This window comes from Danio aesculapii, chromosome 8 (genome assembly GCF_903798145.1).
Source record: "Danio aesculapii chromosome 8, fDanAes4.1, whole genome shotgun sequence".
Taxonomy (NCBI): domain Eukaryota; kingdom Metazoa; phylum Chordata; class Actinopteri; order Cypriniformes; family Danionidae; genus Danio; species Danio aesculapii.
The window spans coordinates 26,762,410-26,782,779 of record NC_079442.1 but is presented as its reverse complement, the minus strand read 5'-3'; the positions used below and the strand labels follow the sequence as shown (position 1 = coordinate 26,782,779).

Genomic DNA, 20,370 nt, shown 5'->3' with positions numbered 1-20,370 from the left:
CCGCGCATACGTCAAGCCCCCCTCTGCATCGTTCCCTTCGCATCTGCCATTGGCTCGAGCGGACTCCTCGAGCCTCCTCTTGTTCTCTTTTCTGATTGGCTCGCGGCTAAGACTCTAGTCGATGTGAGTGGGAAATCTGCTCGCTCATTGGCTGGCGAGGGCAGTGCATGAGCGCGAGGGAAAGAGTTGTAAACGCAAAGCGCGTGCTGGAAAAGCCGAGGCGTAGGGTTGAGAGAGCAGCGCGAGCACCGGAGATCAGCAGGGGCATCACTCGTCACAACATCCAGCCTCTCATCCGCCCTCTCTCCATTTTGTCGGGTTTTTTTATCGTTTAAGTCTGAATCGTATTGAGCGACAGGACCCGAGGCTTTTGTTAGCCCGTGTCGGGGGCAGTTACTGTTGCCCCTCAGTGGGGGAGCGCGTTATCATCTTTCGGTTATTTGGGAGGCAAAACCGCGACCTCTCAACGTGTTTTCTTCAACAGTCGATTTTAGCTGTGTTTTTGAGCAGTCTCGCATCTTTTTAGACCGGAGCATCTGGATTTTTTTAACACCCGCTTTGCGGCTCTTTGTGTGGCATCAGCTTCGTGTCCCTATTGCAGCTAGCGTTACCCGAAGTTCCGCACTCCAAAAACATGTGCTCCCGGGTGTGGTTCATCACCGACCGGCGGATCAGTCAGGAGTATCCGCAGATCCAGATCCTGCGGGCTCTGAAGGAGCGCTGCGCCGAGGATGATGTTGAATTCCGCTATCTTCTGATGGATGAGATCGTCCTGACCATCACCGACGGCCAGCTCGGTAAAGAGAGCGCACACACTCACATACGCATCTGCACTGAAATTGTTTTGTGTTTAAACTGTCGAGTTGGCTGAATATCTGGTCAGTGTGTATGGCTGGCGCGCATGATTGAGCGGATGTGCATCACCGTGCGAGTGTGTTTTGTGTAGATGTGCGTGTGGGTGACCGCCTAACCCAGTTTTCAGCCAGTCAGCTACCACAGGATGAGAGGCCGTTGAGAATATTTGAGAAATTGTTGTAATCTTTCATCGAGGACTTGATATGCTAATGCTGGGGCGAATGTATCGATATTACCGTTTATTGTTGCACCATGTGCGCGCGAACAGTCACGAGTGTGCGGCGCGAGCGCGTTCATTATCAACACATAAAGCCTCGAGCGCAGATGGCGCGACGTTCACAAAGACCCGTTATATTTAGGCGCAACACTCGCTATTATTTAATGATTTTTATTTCACCTTTACAAGGTTTATAATTGATTTGGTCGAAATGAATGAAACAGGCGTTGTGACGCATTCGCTCGAGCTTCCACATACAAAGGCTTTTAATCGAGATAATCGATTCGTCACGTGCACACCTCACCATTAAAATGTTTAATCAGCCGGAAGATGTTTGCATCGTCTTTTAGACGATTATTAATGTATTAGCATCACGGGCTGGTTGCAAAACCAAGCACATATAGCCTGATGAACATGTGGTGTCCTAGATGCTTAAGAGATTCAGCATAGGTGTGAGTATATTTGAGTCATAAATCTAGTTTAACCAGATTTTATAGCTACTTAATCATCTGAAACGACGATTCTAACCAAGATGATTTAGGTAACATTGATGCCCATAGAAAATAATGTGTGTACAGTATAAACCAATGGAAACCTATGTCCCCACAATTCACAAAAACAAACGTGTCTGTGTGGAAGAAATTGGAGCAAGCAGAACCCCTATATATATATATGTATATGTATATATATATATATGTATATATATGTGTATATATATATGTATATGTGTATATATATGTGTGTGTGTATATATATATATATATATATATATATATATATATATATATGTGTGTGTGTATATATATATATATATATATATATAAGCATCTGTGTTACAGAGACAAATCACAAACAAGTCCATTATTCAATCAATGTTTCTGTTTCAAACCTCATTTATGTTGCACAAAAGATGTTGGGCAGTATGTTAGAGGCTGGCGGCCTGAGTCTCCGTTCACCTGAGTTGCATCTTTTTTTTTATCCATACAATGCAAGTCACTGAATAAAGTGACTGTTCTTGGAAGTCATATACAAGCATGAGGCTGAATGATGGGGATATTTTCATCTCAACTATCCCTATGATATTATAAGCTCACCGTGAGTTACAAAGTGTTTCATAAGACAATGATCTGAGTCATTGACACCAGGGTTGCCATTGTGGGTGGGTGGGGCTGTTTTGCTTTGGCCCAACAACGTATTTTGAAGGGGGTGGCAGATGGGGACTGGGACAGTGCATTTTGCATGGGCCTGAGGTAAAGGGAGTGGCTATGCACCAATGCAGCTTTGCTTTGAATCAGCTACTTTAAGTTAAGTGGTGTGACTGCAACATTCCCTAACAACAACGGGACCTGAACAAACAATATAAGTGTTGTTGACCGTATTGACCTACTTTAATGCAAAGGTAGACAGCTGTCTGGACTGCATGACAGCAGCACAACTGGAGCAGGTTGTTGGCCTGTCATGTATGTTTGTGTGTGTGTGTGTGTGTGTTTAATCTGCTGGCCTGGATCCTGTCTTGGTCCGATTAGGTGGTGGTTGACAGTTGGTCAGCTCTGGGATTTAAACCCCCGGAGATCCTGACATACTGCTGAGTTACATCATCAGCGTGAGACACATAGACTAGGTCAGCACATAATCATGATCTTTTGTGTCAGTCAGACATTGCCGTTAAAGAGCAGGATTTGAAGATGGATTCTTCAAATGTGCTTGGGAATCTGTTAAAATACGGTAGAAGAGTGTATAGTTATCTTATCTCCTGCTGTGCGTGTTGCGCCACATGCGGCAATCAACCAATCAATAGGCAATCAGGATTCAGGACTTAGCAGCGTGATTTTTCACTTCATGTGATGGTGTGAACCAAGTGTGTGCGTGTTAGTTCTTGATGTCAAGTGTCCATTCCTCTAAGAGATGCGAAATCTAACACCGGTTTACTGCATCTTAGCATGCTGAAAAATGCAATAATAAAACATGCAGATAACGCACATGTGACTGTATTGAACTCTAGTTGGTGGTAAGTGAAACTTCACACCAGTATCATTTAATCAGCCACATCCCAAGACCATTCATTGTATCAATAGAGAGGTGAAGTGTTTAAATGATATCTGCTGTCTAACAAGGCTTTGTTTACATCTAGCATTAAGGTGCATTTGGTCAATCAAATCATGGATTTATGAGGGAGATACATTCTCTGGTGTATAAACAGTATTTTTTTTCTCAGTGTAGTGCATGTTTGGGCTTATTCCTGAACTTCCAATCTAATATTTCAAAATAAACCTACCAATTTGTGTATGGATGCAAAAGATGGCTCTGGAATGCAGTTCTGGGAGTGTGGTTTTGTGTTCGCAGAATTTGTAAATGAACATGGTGCCTTTTTATCATTTGTTGCCTTGAATTTATGATTTCAGATAGCAAAGTGTAATTCCCATCTGGTTAGTGTGCTTCAACAGCACGTAAGTAATGTTTAGGAAGTGGGTTAGTAGGTGGACTTTTGTGGCTGAATGCATTCAACTACATGAGCATTCATGCTGCTGAAGCAATTAGGTTGAATTCAATTTTGACTTCATTTCTGAGGTACTGTTAAAGCCACATTTAGATGCACGTTTCATAATCTAAATGCTAAAGGCTGTTCAATTGGGTTAGGATCTTCCTTGTTTGACACTTCTGAATTTGGTGGCTTCAGTTAAGGGTTTCTGTGATGTATGCTAATGTCATAAAGCTTTAGTCAGAATTGAACTGGAATGAATGCCAAATTCTAGTCTCGTGATTTGGGCTCTATATGTTACGGAGTTGTTGACTGTGGTCAAGCTTGGTGTTGAATGGAGGGTCAATCTAACCTTTTTTTTTTTTTTTTTAAATATGTAGTTCAGAATGGATTTAAATTGGCAACTCAATGACATATTTGAACTCATGAAGCATTTTGATTAACAAAAACAATTGTTTAATGGAGTTGTTAAATAAGTTTCAAATAAATGGGAAGTTAATCCTTTTTTTCGTGAGGATGCACTGTCAAGTCCATTTTAATGTTACAAAAATACAGATTTTTAAAAAGTATTTTCTGCCCATCAAGGAATCTTAAAAGTTTTCACACAAATAATCACATTTTTTTTTCAACATTAATAATGAGCTGAGCACCAAATCGATATACTAGTAGGTGTTTACAATATTTATTTTGTATTGTAATCCATTTAAGATTGAGCTGATATTGAGTTTTTTTTAAGATCAGTTATTTCAATAAAGACACTGTATTGTTTTAATAAATTAAATCTTACTAACCCCAAACAATTAAATGGTAGATTATTTATTATTTGTGTGGTATATTGCCCAGACACTGATTAACCATGGTGTCTGTTATTGGGGATTACTTACCTTGTGTTTGTTTTGTCTGTTTAGCTACCTGTATCTAAACCAGCTCACCTCACCCTCCCAGAATCCTTCTGAAGTAGGTTAAACCTCTGTCTATACTGTTCTTAACATAGTAGGTTATCCTGAAATACTCACTTGCTCTGAATTCGTTGTGTGTGTGTGTGTGTCACTGTCAGTCATGTTTCTTAACCAGCTGCCACAGAAGGGGAAGTGAGCGAGCTAGACAGCATGTGTGCTACAGTATATGTTCTGACTCTATGAATGCATTTAATGATTGCGCCTGGGGCAAATACAAAAAAAGACTCAATACTAAACAAATTTGTCATGTAGAGGTGTATACACACCTTTTGATTGTTTTCTAACAAGTGCTCGAGGGCTGATTCTCGATAATGCAGTGAGTGCTTGACTGTCATTTCCTCAGGAAATTAGTCAGATCAGTCTGAGGGTTGGATCGTAAGATAATCGTTTCGCTTTTAGTTGGTCTATAAATTGTACCCAATATTTATTTTTTGCAACGTTACTTATTTGAAGGTTGGGATAAAGGTAGCCCAAACAAAAATTAATTGGGCTGCCATATTAATGGGTGCTGTGAAATATGCAACATAGAAAACATTTAATTTATTTTTAACTTAAAAGGATAATTTTTCCAAAAATGAAAATTTACTCACACTCAAGAGGGTATAAACCTTTGTCTTTATTCTATGGAACGCAAAACAAATATTCCTAAAGCTGAAAACCTGTAACCATTGACTTTCCTAGTAGGAAAAACAAATAATATGGAAGTCAACGGTTACAGGTTTCCAGCTTTCTTCAAGCTGGAACAAGTGAAGGGAGAATAATCGATGACAGAATTAAAATTTTGGGGTGAACTATCCCTTTATGGTGACTACACTACGGCATTTATTTTGTTTTAAGATTACATGGTATCTGCAGGGTCTTAGTCTTAATGTCTTAAATTTTAAAAACAAAATTTTAGGCCTTTTAAAAGCTGAAAAATTGACTTGTAGGTCTTAAATCATATTAAACGGGTCTTAATTTTCCAATGTCTAGGAAAAGCTACCCAATCAGGCCAACACCTGTATACAGTCACCAACAATATAGCTCAATAAAACCTCTACCAAAACTCTGTTTACAACTCTATTGAACAATATGGTTCCTCACAATAACATTTGTAAGTTCTCCATGTATTTATAGACCATATGTGGTGAGGACACTGACCTGGACAGACTGTCGTTCATTTATGTCACCCATTTATTATAGTTTTTAAAGCTTGTCAAAGAAAAGTATATATTGTTTGCTTGTTTTGACACATTATTTAAGTATTATTCAAGTAGTATTTTTTTTCTATCTATTAAAGTACAAATCCTTGCAGTTTAGCCCTGTATAAGTCTGAAATTTCATTTATAAGGGTCTTAAAATATCTTACATTTGACTTGGTGAAACCTGCAGAAACCCTGGAGTATCATTTTCAGCAAGGACATAATGATAATAGTTGTTAAAAATATATTTAAAAAAATTCTGTAGAGTGTATTTTCAATAAACTATTAAGCAACACAACTTGAATATATTGCTTTACATTTTTAATCACACACAAATATTAGCCTCTTTAGGACCTTTAAGAGGTGACCATAGTGAAATTTGCCGTTGTCATAGTTTGTTGTATTTAATTGTTGGACCTGATATGTGTATTGTTCTAATGATTGTTACACTTTAAGACCATCAACATGTTAAAGTCAACTTGATTAAAATCAAATGCAACACATTGCAGGTTGATCACAGTTAATGCAGCACCCAGAGTTGCTGTCTAACATTGGCTAATGTTTGAGAGGCTATCTTTATAGGGAATGCACTAGGTTTTGGGATAAGGTGCGGTTCAGCCAGGTGGAAAAGAAAATTCAAAACAGATGACTGTCTGTTCCGTCATCATACCATAAATTCAAAACGTGTTGTATAACATCATTTAAACGTCTTCCTGAGCATTTTTCCCCCTTCATTTAGTTATTTGCCTTTATAGTTCCGTCATGTCTCTTTAATGGCATGCATTGAAGTGCTCTCCGCTCTGATCCATGAGAGGAAGAGGGAGTGCTGATGTAGCAGTTGCCACTGAAGATGCTGAGTCGTGCTTTGTGTGTATATGTGTGTGTGTTGCTCCATCCTAAGATGGCGGAGAAGCAGGAGAGATGAGAAATTCTGTGACGCATTCATGTTTTGTTTGTCTCAAGCCTCCCCTGTTGTACATTTCTCAAAATACATATGCTTGGCTTTATGTAGTCTCTGAAATCCTTTCTCAACGTCATCTGCTGTTTTGTGTTCTGTTCCAGCCAAACAACAGAATGACATATGTGTGATTTTTATTAGCGTTCTTTCATCTGCTCTTGCACTGGTGATCCGTGTCAAAAAGTATGATTTTTGAACCCTAATTCAATCCGCATATGCGTTTAAAACCAGATTTTTCGATTTTCTAAGTAAAGTCTGGTGTTAATTGAGCATGAAACCAAACTGGTATCTTAATTAAAAGCAGAAAGCAACGCAAACTGGGTTACTAGGTCAGCAAGAACGTCGCAATAGTGAAGCTAAGCAAGCGACCTTCTGCAGTATTGTGTAACGGCTCTCAGAAGGAGATCAGCTATTTAGTATTACACAGATGCCATCGTGTGTTGTTTTGTGGATCAAGGCCAGCTCATCTGTCATACTGAACGTTTCTGAGCGTGTGTATGTGTGTGTTTTAGAGAAAGAGAAAGGGGCGACGCTTCATAATGTAAGTCTGGCTCTTATTGGTTGCTCGGATACACAAGTGTAATCCTTCCTCACAATACTGCGGCGGCCAAAACACAGACTGCACTGCACTGCCTGCAACATGTGATTTATCTTTCCTTTGCTTTCTCTCTCTCTCTCTTTTTCAGGTCTGCGGGTTGGGCAGGAGATTGTTACCTCATACCCGCAGGTTGCTGTGGTCCGCGTTCCTACCCCATGGGTCCAGTCGGACAGCGACATCACAGTCCTGCGTCACCTGGAGAAGATGGGCTGTCGTCTGGTCAACCGCCCTCAGGCTATTCTCAACTGTGTCAACAAGTTTTGGACCTTCCAGGAGCTCGCCGGGCATGGAGTCCCTCTGCCAGACACGTACTCATATGGTGAGACATCATCTTTGTGTTGGAAACAAGTCGATGTCTAGCCTGTAAAGTAATCAAGCTGTTAGGTTTTCTGTTTTTACTGGAAAAAAATGTGCTGCGATGTGGAAATGCGCTTTATTTGTGATTTTTTATTTTTTATTTTTTTTTTTTTATTAAAAAAAAAATGTTTAATTTTATTTATTCATTTATTAATTTTATTTATTTTTTTAGTACTTCCGATCATGTTGCTTATGGGAGAAATGACTAGGGATAATAAACGGCAGAAATTATAATCAGTATAATAATGTTATATGAAAATATCAGTTTGCAAAATCAAGCAGCATAACAAGCTGTTTTTAACGTCTAGAAATCAATAAAAGTAAATGAGACCAGAAGTCTTGAGCCAAAAAGATTTAAGAGGCTGCTGACAATAGAATGGTGGCTTATAAAGCTGACTAAATTTACATGGTTAAACTTCAAACAAATACATTTAGGCCATTTATTTGCATTTAAATTGGTATGTTGGAGGGCTGAAACTGGGGCAGGGCTGATAAACAATAGTATATCAAATCGCAATAAAATTAGTCATAAACGATAAGCTCTGGACCTTTTTACTCCATATTGATCAAAGAGCCAATCACACAGCAGAAATGTGCAACAATGCTATTCTAAAAGTGTGTTTATTAGAGATGTACCAAATTTTCGTTCACCAAACATTTATCCGCCGAAAAATGTTATGCTGTTTAATGGACTTTTTAATTTTTGTGGCTTCAGTCATTGTTGGGGTACTCATAAATCTGGAAGCATTAACAAATTATATCGAAATGTATATCGTTATTGTTCAATATGGAAAATAATTATTGAGATTGCATTTTCAAATGGGTTTTAAATGGCAAGTTTCTGAAAACGCTGCCATTATTGTGTCCATGTAAACTACAAAAACAAATTTGTAAAGACGCTGGAGTATGAGTACTAAAAACTCATACACAGGAGGACTATAGGACCGTATGTGTGTAGACGTGTAGGGTTTCTTCACAAGGTGACATCACCAGCTATTGGCCTGGCATTAATAATACAGCAGTTTTGGCTGTTTTCATGGATCAGTATGAAAGAACTTTTTCAAAGATCTACATGGTTTGGAGAGATCTTTCAAATAACAGCTTTTATTTAAAGTAATTTTAACATTGATAAACATTTATTGACCCCAAATCAATGTAATACAGTGGTTTTTATGTTGTGTCGTTTAAGCATGAAGACTAAAATAATGGCTACTAAAATTCCTTTGCCATCCAATGAATAAATTATATCTTAAACCTATGTTAAAAAAGAGAAGTTATTTATATTATAATATTTCTGTTTTTACGCTCTTTTTGATCAAATAAATGCAGTTTTTGTATTCATACACTATAAAATATGCAGGGTTTCACAAACTCTCAAATCGATTAAGGTAATCTAACAAATTTAAGTGGATTTAACTTAAAACAATTAAGTTGGCCCAACGAAATCTAATAAATTGTGTTGTTTCAGCTCATTTTAAAGTAGCTTGAACAAGCAAGAAAAGGTTTTTTGTTGTTGTTGTAAAATAATGAACCCTAAACATTTGGATGGTAGCGTGTATGTATTTTTCATTCATTCAGCCAGACAATGGTTTAAGTGACAGTCTCCTGTTTGCAGAATGAGAGGGGAAGCCCTCATGATTAGCTAAAGAAAACCAAAAAGAGAAAGCGGCGAGGCAGAGATTGAAAATAAAGGGGAGGGGGTGTAGAACAGCAGTTACAGCTGCTGTAGTGATGGGTTGCTGGCAGGGCCGGTTCGACATGGCCTTCATTTTCTCCTCTCGACCCATATATTTACAGGGTGTCAGTTGAGTCTTGAAGTCTTAAGCAAAATTTTAGGCCTTAAAGTTTTAAATTCACTGAAATATTGTGTTGTAGAAAATATTAAGTCATTTTAAACGGGTCTTCATTTTCTTTTGTCCAAGTAAAACTACGCAATTTACACCCAATAACTAATAATCTCTCAACAGCAGCCATTTTTACAGTGGATTCTCCAAATTAAATTCCCTAATCAGGGAAAGAGAACTAAAGAGACGCATCCTTTTATATGAACTTCCAATAATACAAAAACTAAAAAATGTTTAGGTTTTAGCCTTGTAAAAGTGTTAGATTTCATTCATAACAGCCTTAAAAGGGTCTTAAATTTGGCTTGAAGAAACCTGTAGAAACCCTGCATTCAACATTACTGGTGCTCATCTGTTCTGCTCAGAAAAAAAAACATTTTTCTGCAGAAGACTGAGGCATATGCATATACATTGTATAGATGTATCCAGTAGTTATACTTACTGTGGTTTGGGTTTGAGCTTAAATTATATTTCTACCCACTGCTTAGCCTTTTTTTCTGTCTATGCGTGCACATTGTCTTGTTTGTCATCTTAAGCCGAATGAAACCTGCGGCTGTGTGTTAACTGAAAATCCAGGCCTTTACCAAACACTGAAAGCTAAATGCAAATAAGGTTTGGAAATTTGATATAAATTCAAGAAAAGAAAGCAAGTTAGGCAGTTTTCTTTAAGCTTTCTTTAACTTAAAACATGTTTGTCAAGTTCTGGTTGTTGAAGTACTAAACAGCCTGACATGAAACGTACATTTTTGTGTTTTTAGTGTTGAAATAAATAACTGATCACTCATCTCTCAAGCTGGAGTAACAGACTAACTGAACTTACTTGCCTCCATACTTACTTAATGAGAAAGAATATCTGTTATCAGTGACAACACACTTACATATTTGTATGTAAATTAATTTATGAAGAAGGGAACTAAGGGTAGGACTGCAATATAGTGACTGGTTGTTGATTATTGCTCTTGATGTTACGCTGCAAAAATAATGCTTCAAGTAAATTTTATTTTAAACCCAACACTAGATCACTCAATTCAAGCATGTTCTGCGTACCCCATTCGCAAATAATTTAACATGTTTTAAGAAAAAACTCGCTTAATGTTGATTTGATTTTAAGATTATTTTTAGTTTTTATAAGATTTTTAGACCACAAACAAGACAAAAATAGTTTTCAGTGTATTGTTAATGTTGATAATACAAAAAGCTATTTTTAAATGACATCATAAGTTGGTTTTGCAAGTTATGCAAAAACTATTAATTAAAACTATTAAAATTAATATTGTGCATTATTTTAGAACTTGGTGGCAATTACAGAAATCTTGTCGTCAATTGATTGCACTGGATTCAGTCAGTATTTGTTTGTGCTCTACAAATCCAAGCATTGTCAGTGGTGACTTAACTGAAGCCCTCTGATTGGCTACTCTATTCATTAATTTAAAAATGTGGCTGAATAATTGTCACAGCAATGCGCAATCTGGTGTACAGATCTAAAAAAAGAAAAACACCCTGCAAATTCACTTTTCAGTTTAGCCGTGATGACCATAACCGGTTTTGTTTAACAGTGTGTCCGCGGGGTCATAAAGAATTAAAAGTTGATAAATCAATGTAGAGAAATTTAAGGCCCTTAAAAAGTCTCAAATACTATTTTGCAAGGCATTAAATTGTATGTTTATGTAATGTATGGTTGTATGCTAAAGTTTGCCTGAATTAAATCTGTGAATATCAGGATGCCATGTAGTTTATGAAATCAATGAAATCCTACCAGATTTGACATCATGCTGCTTTGGTTTACTATAGTAAACCAAGGCAACAATGTTATTTCTGCAGTTCTATATGCGCTAACCTGCTGAATTAGCTAGATTCAATAGATTTTTATATGAATAATTCATATTTTTTTTATATGAATAATGTTTGTTTTGGATTAGTCTCTTACATTTCTATTTAGTAAATATGCTGCAAGTTAAAATCTCACCAGTGTTTCTGGTTGAAACCTAAAGTAGTTATAAGGTCTTAATGTATGGGAAAAAGTCTTTAAAAAGGTCTTTTAAAGGTATTGAATTTCACTCTCTGATTCCTGAATTTACTCTGTTTAACCACAGGCAATTTTGCCCTTTTACCTGCTGAAAGTTCTATTTGTAAATTGACATGAAGACAAATAGAACAGCATATCTCGGCCTTTGAATGAAAATGTTTCATTTGAATGAAAATGAATCTCGAGTACAAAAATAGACCAATAATTGTTTGTATAGCAGCCTCTGGGTCAAACATGTGGTCGTGGTGTTTCATCTAAAGCACGTATTTTCCAAAAAACATCTGAGCTGTTAACCTTCAGAAACTGGCCACGTAGCTGGATGGAGTATAGTTTAGGAAACATTGTACGAGGCAAAAAACAATCTGTCAGTGCTGCAGTCCTTCTCATGTGGATATTGAATGTCTCAGTGTCGCTCGTTTCATTAAAGCTGCTTGCATATCACTCAGGAATTTTGCACTCCAGTTGAATCTCACTTTAATTTTTTAATTACATTGTCACTAACCTGTGTCTGTGTTCGTGATTGCAGGAGGACATGACAACTTCCGCAAGATGATTGATGAAGCTGAGCCGCTGGGTTACCCTGTGGTGGTGAAGAATGCTCGTGGACATAGAGGTAAATCACTGATCCTAAAACAGCCGCTGTGCATAATGGGCCCTTTGGGGGACTGAAAGAAACAAGGCCACATTAGACTTCAGATCTGAGCGCTGACAAACCTTCAGGAGCCCTGAGAACATAAATGGATCTCCAAATAAAGAAATCAGGCAGCTTAGAAACATCATCTCTTTTTACCTTTAAAACAAAGGTTGTCTTTATATGCACTGGAAGAAGGAAAGAAAGCGTCTTTGTCCTGCTTTCTCTTTTTTTCAAACAAATTTGAGGTCTGTGAGTGCTGAAAGCGCAATTATTTTACAACTGCAGTTGTTTTCAGGGTATTTGCTGATCAGCAATCTTTCAGAATTACGCAAATGGATCTGAATGAGGTTAGTCTCTCAGATGAGATCTCACTTTAATGATAAAACTAAAAGTTATGAAACCATTAAGGCCATTCATTTATCTGTGATGTAATATGTGACCCGCAGCACATAATTATGTCTGTTGTGTGTTTTTATTTTATTATTGTTTTTTGGCTGTAGTGTAAAATACATTGTCAAAATTACAGATTTTTTTTTTCCTTTATGCCAAAAATAATTAGATTCTTAAGTGAATGTATTGTTCTATGAATACATTTAGTACATTTTCTACTGGAAATGACAAGTTTAAATGAGATTTTCTCAATAATTAATTTTTTTTTAAAAATACACTATTTTAAAAAAATACACTGAGTGGTCAAATAAAAATGATTTGGTCGTTTGGCTAAAAAATATCTTTTAGATCAGTCCAACCAGTCTGTGCATGTGGTTTGAAAATGTTGCATGATGGTTTCAAGCTTGTTGAGTAAATGGTTTATTGCATCATCTTCCATTCATTATGTGAGTGGCTCCCATAGGAGGAAAAAGAGGTAAAAACTATTTAGTAAATCACTAGTTTTGGTTATTAGCATGAGTTTTTTTTTTTTTTAATCCTTGCCTTTGTGATTTGTAATTGAATACACCATCTATAAAAAACAAATGGTCCCAAAAGTGTGAGAAATGGGCGGGAAAAGGCTAATTATTTTATGGTCACTGATATAACAAGATAAATTTGACTGTCATTTACGATTATAAAGCTGCTTTATTCATACTTGCCTGTATCTAAAATATATAGTTTTATTGGCTTTTTGTATAAAGAAAACTGAAAACATTGAAATCATGTTTTAATTTTCTTTTAGCATTTGTAAGGGTTTAATATAACAATTATTTGGAGTCTGTTTATTCTGCTGGGTCAAAAGGAGACAGGAATGCATTGAAAGTTAATAAGTATCCGGTAATGACCATAAATTGTGAATGTATTGCTTAAAGTGAGTGGTTTGTTAAGCAGGGCTTGCGCACACACACATTTCAGCTATTTGTTAAAAGGCTATCAGTTCGCTAGAATTGCAGAAGAAAGTAAAAGGACACACAACGCTGACCTTTGTTAGACTGTTGCATGTTTTGGAAGGTTTCCTCTGACCGATGGGGAATTGGGTGGAGTGACGGCAGCCTGATGGTTGAACATCTGCAGATTTCCCAGTCCTGCTGAATCACCTTTGCACCCTTTAGCAAAAGGCTTGACCCTTGGCTTCTATAAGGCCTCCCTGCAGTCTAACATGCCTCCTCTCTGAGCTGATAGATGACAATTACCCAAATCTCTTATTTTGTCCTTTTTTCCTTACTGTATAAAACCTCAACACTGATAAATCATAGCTGGTCTTTATTGGTGCCATGTTTTGATCTGTACAGGTAAAGCCGTGTTCCTGGCCCGGGATAAGCACCATCTCTCGGACCTTTGTCATCTGATTCGCCATGAAGCCCCATACTTGTTTCAGGAGTATGTGAAGGAAAGTCACGGTCGGGATGTGCGGGTGGTTCTGGTTGGCGGGAGAGTGATCGGCTCCATGCTGCGCTGCTCTACCGACGGACGCATGCAGAGCAACTGCTCACTAGGTATGCAGTTATGCACTTCTACTGAAATATTCAAAATGTTGTAGTTAAAATTTCATCATTTTGAATAATATAGTGTAAAATTAATTTTAGCCAGGCAAGTAATGTGCCACATAAAGTGGATTTTAATGTAATATAAACAGTTGAAGTCCCCCTGAATTATTAGCCTCTGTATATATATTTTTCTCTAAATTTCTGTTTTAATGGAAAGATTTTTTTTAAACACATCTCTAAACAGTTTTAATGGCTAATTTCCAATAACTGATTTCATTGCCCTTTACATTTTTTTTAATTGAAAACTGCTTTTATGCTAGATGAAATTAAGACAAATAAGACTTTCTACAGAAGAAAACAATATTATAGAAAATACTGTGAAAAATTCGACAAAGGAAAAGGATGGCTAATAATTTTGATGATGATTGCTGTAGTATTAATAATATTCATTTATTTGTCTTTTTTTATTTGTACCTTTTTTTTTTTTAAGAAGTTACAGTTTATAGATTTGGGTATTTTTTGCGATTTGTGCAAGCTATTTTTTTTATAAACAATAATAATTGGTGTACTTCAGCTGACATCATTTACACCTTTTGCTTTTTGTGCCTGTTCACTTTGAAGCACTTTCAAAGGGTAGTCAAAAACTGATTGGATTGCTTTCGTATTGTGCGCACACGATCATGTGGTCAAATGCCTTTGAAAAACCACAGAAGTAAACTCAATCTACCAGTGTTGGGGTAATATAAGTAATACACGTTACATAATAATATTACTTTTAGTAAAGTAACGCATTACTTTTAAAAAAGTAATCTTATTTGAGTTTTTTTTTTTTCAAGTAACGCAAATAACTTTTTTATTTTGCTTAATTGGCTTTTACAAAATATATTGCAGAATAAAAATGACGTTAGTCACACTCAACTTTAATGGTTCCACCGATTCACTAGAAGGCCAGGTTAAAAAAAAAAAAACAATTAATTCAAGAATTGCCCGTCATCACTAGAGTCAGAAACAGAAACAATGGCAGGCCGGAGACTTACATTTTTACAATGGATTCTTGTTATTTTGAACTCATCGAAGAAAAGAAGTGGATTGTTAAGTGTAGATTGTGCAAGTAAAACTCTTGACAACTGCAAGAAAACGACATCAAAAAAAAAAACAACTGGATGCGAAGCACTACACCTGCTCCCCACCTCCAGCTAAACAACAAATGATTGAAATCAGTTCACGTTCTCCAGGTAAAACAATTAATTAGACTAAACCAAAAAAATGGCTATTTATTTTGTTGAGGAGATGCAGCCACTGTCTTCTGTAGAAGCGACTAAGTTTTGTAATATAGTATGATTATTTTCTATTTTACGAAATTATTTACACATTTGTTAAGGCCACTTGAAGCAATTTATTAAATTCATAAAGCTCCAAAAATTATTTTGATTCAGGGATGTTTTTTTATAGTCTTGCTGTTAATTTTGTTGTTAAACATTTTAAAGGTTTAAAATCTGTTTTTGCCTTTAATATAAATTTTCATGTTAGTACTCTTAGGCTTTATTGCAATCTTTATGTTAATGGACAGTGGATTTATTTAACTAATAACACTAAACATACAACAGTAGCAAACCCATTACATGCTGTCATTAATCTGTATATACAGCATGTATAGCTCTGGTCTCAGAAAGTTCTCAAAATATAACTTTATCCTACATGTTTTTTTTTTTTTTTTTTTTTTTTTTGAAGGAAAATGAAGGTGTAGGTTCTGTACTGTAGGAGGTTGTTAAATGCAGAGCTTCTAAATAAAAAAGGTGAAAAAACACCTGCAAGTTTTGACCGAAATCAAACCTCAGCCAGGGAAGGAAAAGTAACTCAAATGTAATATAACGCATCACTTTTCATAAAAAGTAACCAAGTAACGCAATTAGTTACTTTTTTGGGGGAGTAACTTTGTATTGTAATGCACTACTTTCAAAAGTAACTTCCCCCAACACTGCCATCTACTGTCCTGATGCATAATCGTTATAGGATGCTTGCAAAAAAAGTACCAATTTATCAAAAAAGTACCAATAACAGTATTGACCATAATCTCTCATTAGCTTATTTGCTCATGATTTCCCTCTTTTTTTTTTTTTCTTCTAGGTGGGGTGGGAATGATGTGCCCCCTCAGCGAGCAGGGGAAACAGCTAGCCGTGCAGGTGTGCAATATTTTGGGGATGGACGTCTGCGGGATTGACCTGCTGCAGAAAAACGACGGTTCCTTTGTGGTGTGCGAGGCCAACGCCAACGTGGGCTTCATCGCATTCGACCAGGCCTGCGGAATGGACGTGGCAGGCATCGTGGCAGACTATGTGCTCTCCCTCCTGCCTAGCCGCCTCAGCAGGAAGATGTCGCTGCTTTCTGTGGTCTCCAGCACCAGCGAAACCAGCAGCGAGCCAGAGGTGTGCATCCCCACTGAGGTGATCATCCCCACAGAGGTGTGTATTCCCAACGAGATCTGCCCACTCGGCACCACCTGTGCCATCCCAGACGCCATGTCCACCATGAGCACAAGCTCCACCTCCAGCGAGAGCGAGGCGGATCTAACCGAAACAGGCCCCACCCCTGTTGGCGCAGACCCCGCCTACAATATCAACTCCCTCCTCGCTAGTGAGATGAAACTGTTGACTGAGTGAGCTGGAATCACAGCCACAAACGCACACACTTACAAACACACCATACACATGCATCCAAGAGCGACACACTTACTCAAAGTGGACATTTATACATACACATTCACATGTGTAATCATACTAACCCTCCCTAAACCTGCACCTGAGGCTGCTCCCCTGATGTTTCTTCTCCATTGACAAACTATAGAATCATACAGCGCAGTTTTGGAAGCACACTAGATGGTGTATACCTTCCAGCCTGGCTGTAGTGCACCAGCTGAATATGCATTTGCCACTATTTGAAGGTGCATGCACTATAGAGTGGTTTTATCAGGACAAGACTCCCAGATGTAACCTTTCAGCCATCGTCAAACTGGATTCTGATGTACATTCATAATGTGGGTTTTAGGGTACAAACATACTGACATACATATTAAAGTCTGTAGTATAGAGAGCGCGAGAGAATGAATGAATGAATGAATTTTTTGTCTGTTACTTGTGGTAAAGCCTGGCTGAAGGTATAACGCATTGCTTGGGGCAAGAGTAAAAACCCAATGGACCCAAATATCAACTGCCCACCAGGATATACAAAGGCACATACCTCCTTGCCCTCAAAATGCCCCCCCACACACACATAGAGGGACAGAAAGAACAAAAACTGGAAAGCTGTGAATATTTTCATCCATCCCGACTCTTTTTAAAGCATGAGTGAGTATGAGTTATTTTAGTCTGTTGCAAAGGCTGCCTGTAGTAAATGAATTACTGCTGATCAGACAAGTGTAAAGGTTTCATTTGCTTTGCCGGTGACGGTAAAATTGAACGACTGAAGTGGGAACCGTTTTGAATTACCCTCCCTAATGGGTCAGCGAGGATTTGTCCCTTAGGAACTTGACTCTCATGTGCATCATCTGCTCGGTAATTCTGTAAATGAGGCGGCCATTTTAGAACGTCCACCATTTTGAAGTGGTTAATGCACTTTGTTTACAGATCAATAGTCTGCTAATGACCACATGCCAGTCTGCATGTCTGCCACCCCGAAAAGCAAACCTCCCACATATTAGAAGGTCTGACCAGTGAGTTGCATAGGAGTAGAGCAAGTAGACTTTTAAATACTAATGTTTTTACCACAAGGGCTGAACGGTTTGCCAACACTAAGCGCTGATGATGAATAAGCTATTTGTCTTCAACGATTTGTTTGTACAAATTTACTGCAACAATAAAACTGAAGTGTCAACTGAAATGGGTGCTACAACTTCTCTTAATTCAGCCCGGTGGTCGGAAAAAGCCAATTGTATCTCGAAAGAAAACCAGGAACTGTATTGATCCGAGCTAAATAAACATTCGCTGTAATCTTTTGTTTAACGTAAGCAACTCTATTTGGATTGTCTCAAAATCCTGTATTTGCATATCGAAAGTCTTACAGATCACAAAACCTCAAGTGGACCAAACTCACGATACAAACCAGCTCGGAATGGTTTACAATGTTAGACGCCGTAGAGTTTAGATCAATTGAATGCGAGTTCGACTTTAGATGAAATCTAGTTTACATTTTTAAAATGCAATATAGATTTGAAGTTTAGAGTTAACTCAGGGAAGCAGCCTTGATCAAATTCCTCTCCTTTGAAACATGACACATTCATGCGAGACGGTCCTGCCTGTGTGTACCAATAAACGGAAGGACAAAGCGTTATACAATATTGAGAAATAGATGCTGTGAGACCATGCTCTCTTGTTTGTTTTATCATTTTTTTAGCGTTCTGATGTCTCTTGTTGTCCTAATTTATAATTATTTTTCTTTGTTAGTGGAAAAATAAACTGGTTTATTAGCGAAAATCTTGCTTGGGGAGAGTCTGAAGAGTGACGAAGGGTTTTAGTGTGGGTTTGTCTGAACAGATGTAGTTCACCTGAGACGAACACACTCTTCACACCTCCACCCCCCTCTCAAGCGTTGTGATTTTGCCGTCTTGTGTGTGTGTGTGCGCGTGTGTGATGTGATCCATCAGTCCACGCAACCAGAGACTTGCACCCTCAACCCACACAAGAACGAGTGTCCCTGAAAACTCTTGACACTTGGCATTCGCTGTAACACGTCATATGGTCTCTACGAACTCTTACACACTCTGCCTCCACTTCCAGTAGAATGCAACAGGAAGTTTCTTCACCCCTTATGTTTAGCATCAAACCTGTGTGACTCCAAATCTCAGTTCTTAATCAAACAGAGAATGACTGCAGCTCAGAAGCCCAATGCGTCTTCATCAGATCTACACGAGTGGAAAACGCCGAGTAGAGCTCATTCTCATTGTCCTCTGGCTTATGTGAGCTGGCAATTATTTTAGCGTCACATAATTAAATATGAAAAACAACAGTTGCTGCTAATGAACACTTAGCTCTCTGGTATGGAAAAGGGAAATGTTTTAAGACTCCATGTGTTCATTGCTTCTTTTTTTTTCTCCTGTTTTTTATTTTAGTGGGAAACTAAATGCCAAAAACCAAGCAATGTTGTATAATTTAAAACAAGAAATTACTAGTGATAGAACGCTAACGTTGATGTTATGTGTTATTACGTAATAATACTGATAATACCAATAAAGACGTTTTAAAAATGTCCAGAACATGAAATTGGGTCGGCTTGTCTGTTTATCACACATTACATTTTACAGTGGTCTTTTACAAGAGCTTCTGTATTTTGCCTCATTAAAGGTGCAGTCATGTATTCCAGATTAAGAACAAGTCACAGCTGGGCAAGTATGGGTTTAAGCAGTGTTTGAAACATTTTAGGCTTGTTCACTGTAAAGTGGATTGGGTGGCTTTCAGTGTAAACGCTAAGGCTGTGCGATTTGGGGAAAATGTCTAATTGTGAATTATTATTTTATTTTTTAACGGATATTATTAGATTAGGCATGGGACGATAACTGTTTTCAAGGTATTGGAGCTTGGAGGATTGGAAAAATCAAGGTTTTAAAACCACCAAAATTCTCTGTAATACCGTTCCTAAGGTATGTGTAAGATTTATTTTTTTTGTTACTTTTTTGTTGTTTTGTTTTTTAAGACAACAGTATCTTCAGCAGAAAAAATATCCAAAGATGCCATTTTAAATTGTAAAGAAATCTGTGTTTTTGAAACTAATGAAGACCGCAGAAGTCAATGATTCATTTGAATTATTTAGCCTGACATATTTACTGCTCCAAAATTATATAAAACTTTCAAAAAATAAAATATATTGTTTTCAGGGGGGGAGGGGTGGAGAGTTTTTGTTTTTTACCCAGACATTTGAAAAGAATATATTTTTGAGCTGTAATAACAATATCGTCATACTGTAAAACCGTGTGATTTTTATCCAAGGTTATCATACCATCAGAATCTTATATCAGCCCATGCCTAATTGCAATTGCACATGGTTTTGAGATTTAATTTTGTAGTAAAGCTTTAGCTCAATAATCTGTAAGCTGTGGCAACAATTCTGCGACAGCTCCTAAAAAGGACCTGTTTTTGTTTGCTGTCTTTGAGTTTAAAACCAAAATATTCCCATATTTTTTGTTGATATTAATTTGTCATGGAGTTAACTTGTTAACAAAAGACCCAACCAAGCAGTGGAACCACACCTAACTTTATCTCCTTAACCAATCACCTACACCTTAACTTATTTAAGGCAGACCAGCCCTCTAGCATTGTTCTTCTCGTTCTCTCGAACCCACCCTCGCTCCCTCTGT

The 20,370-nt window shown here is 37.5% G+C and overlaps 1 protein-coding gene across 1 annotated transcript; it reads left to right on the top strand.

The window, feature by feature from the left end:
- The first annotated feature begins 157 nt into the window (after positions 1-157).
- Positions 158-19,279, top strand: rimkla (ribosomal modification protein rimK-like family member A). The gene is made up of 5 exons (XM_056463516.1): positions 158-797; positions 7,336-7,566; positions 11,998-12,084; positions 13,830-14,033; positions 16,152-19,279. Exons 1-5 carry the CDS (start codon positions 635-637, stop codon positions 16,682-16,684), a joined length of 1,218 nt encoding a protein of 405 aa, XP_056319491.1. The 5' UTR covers positions 158-634; the 3' UTR covers positions 16,685-19,279.
- The last annotated feature ends 1,091 nt before the right edge of the window (positions 19,280-20,370 follow it).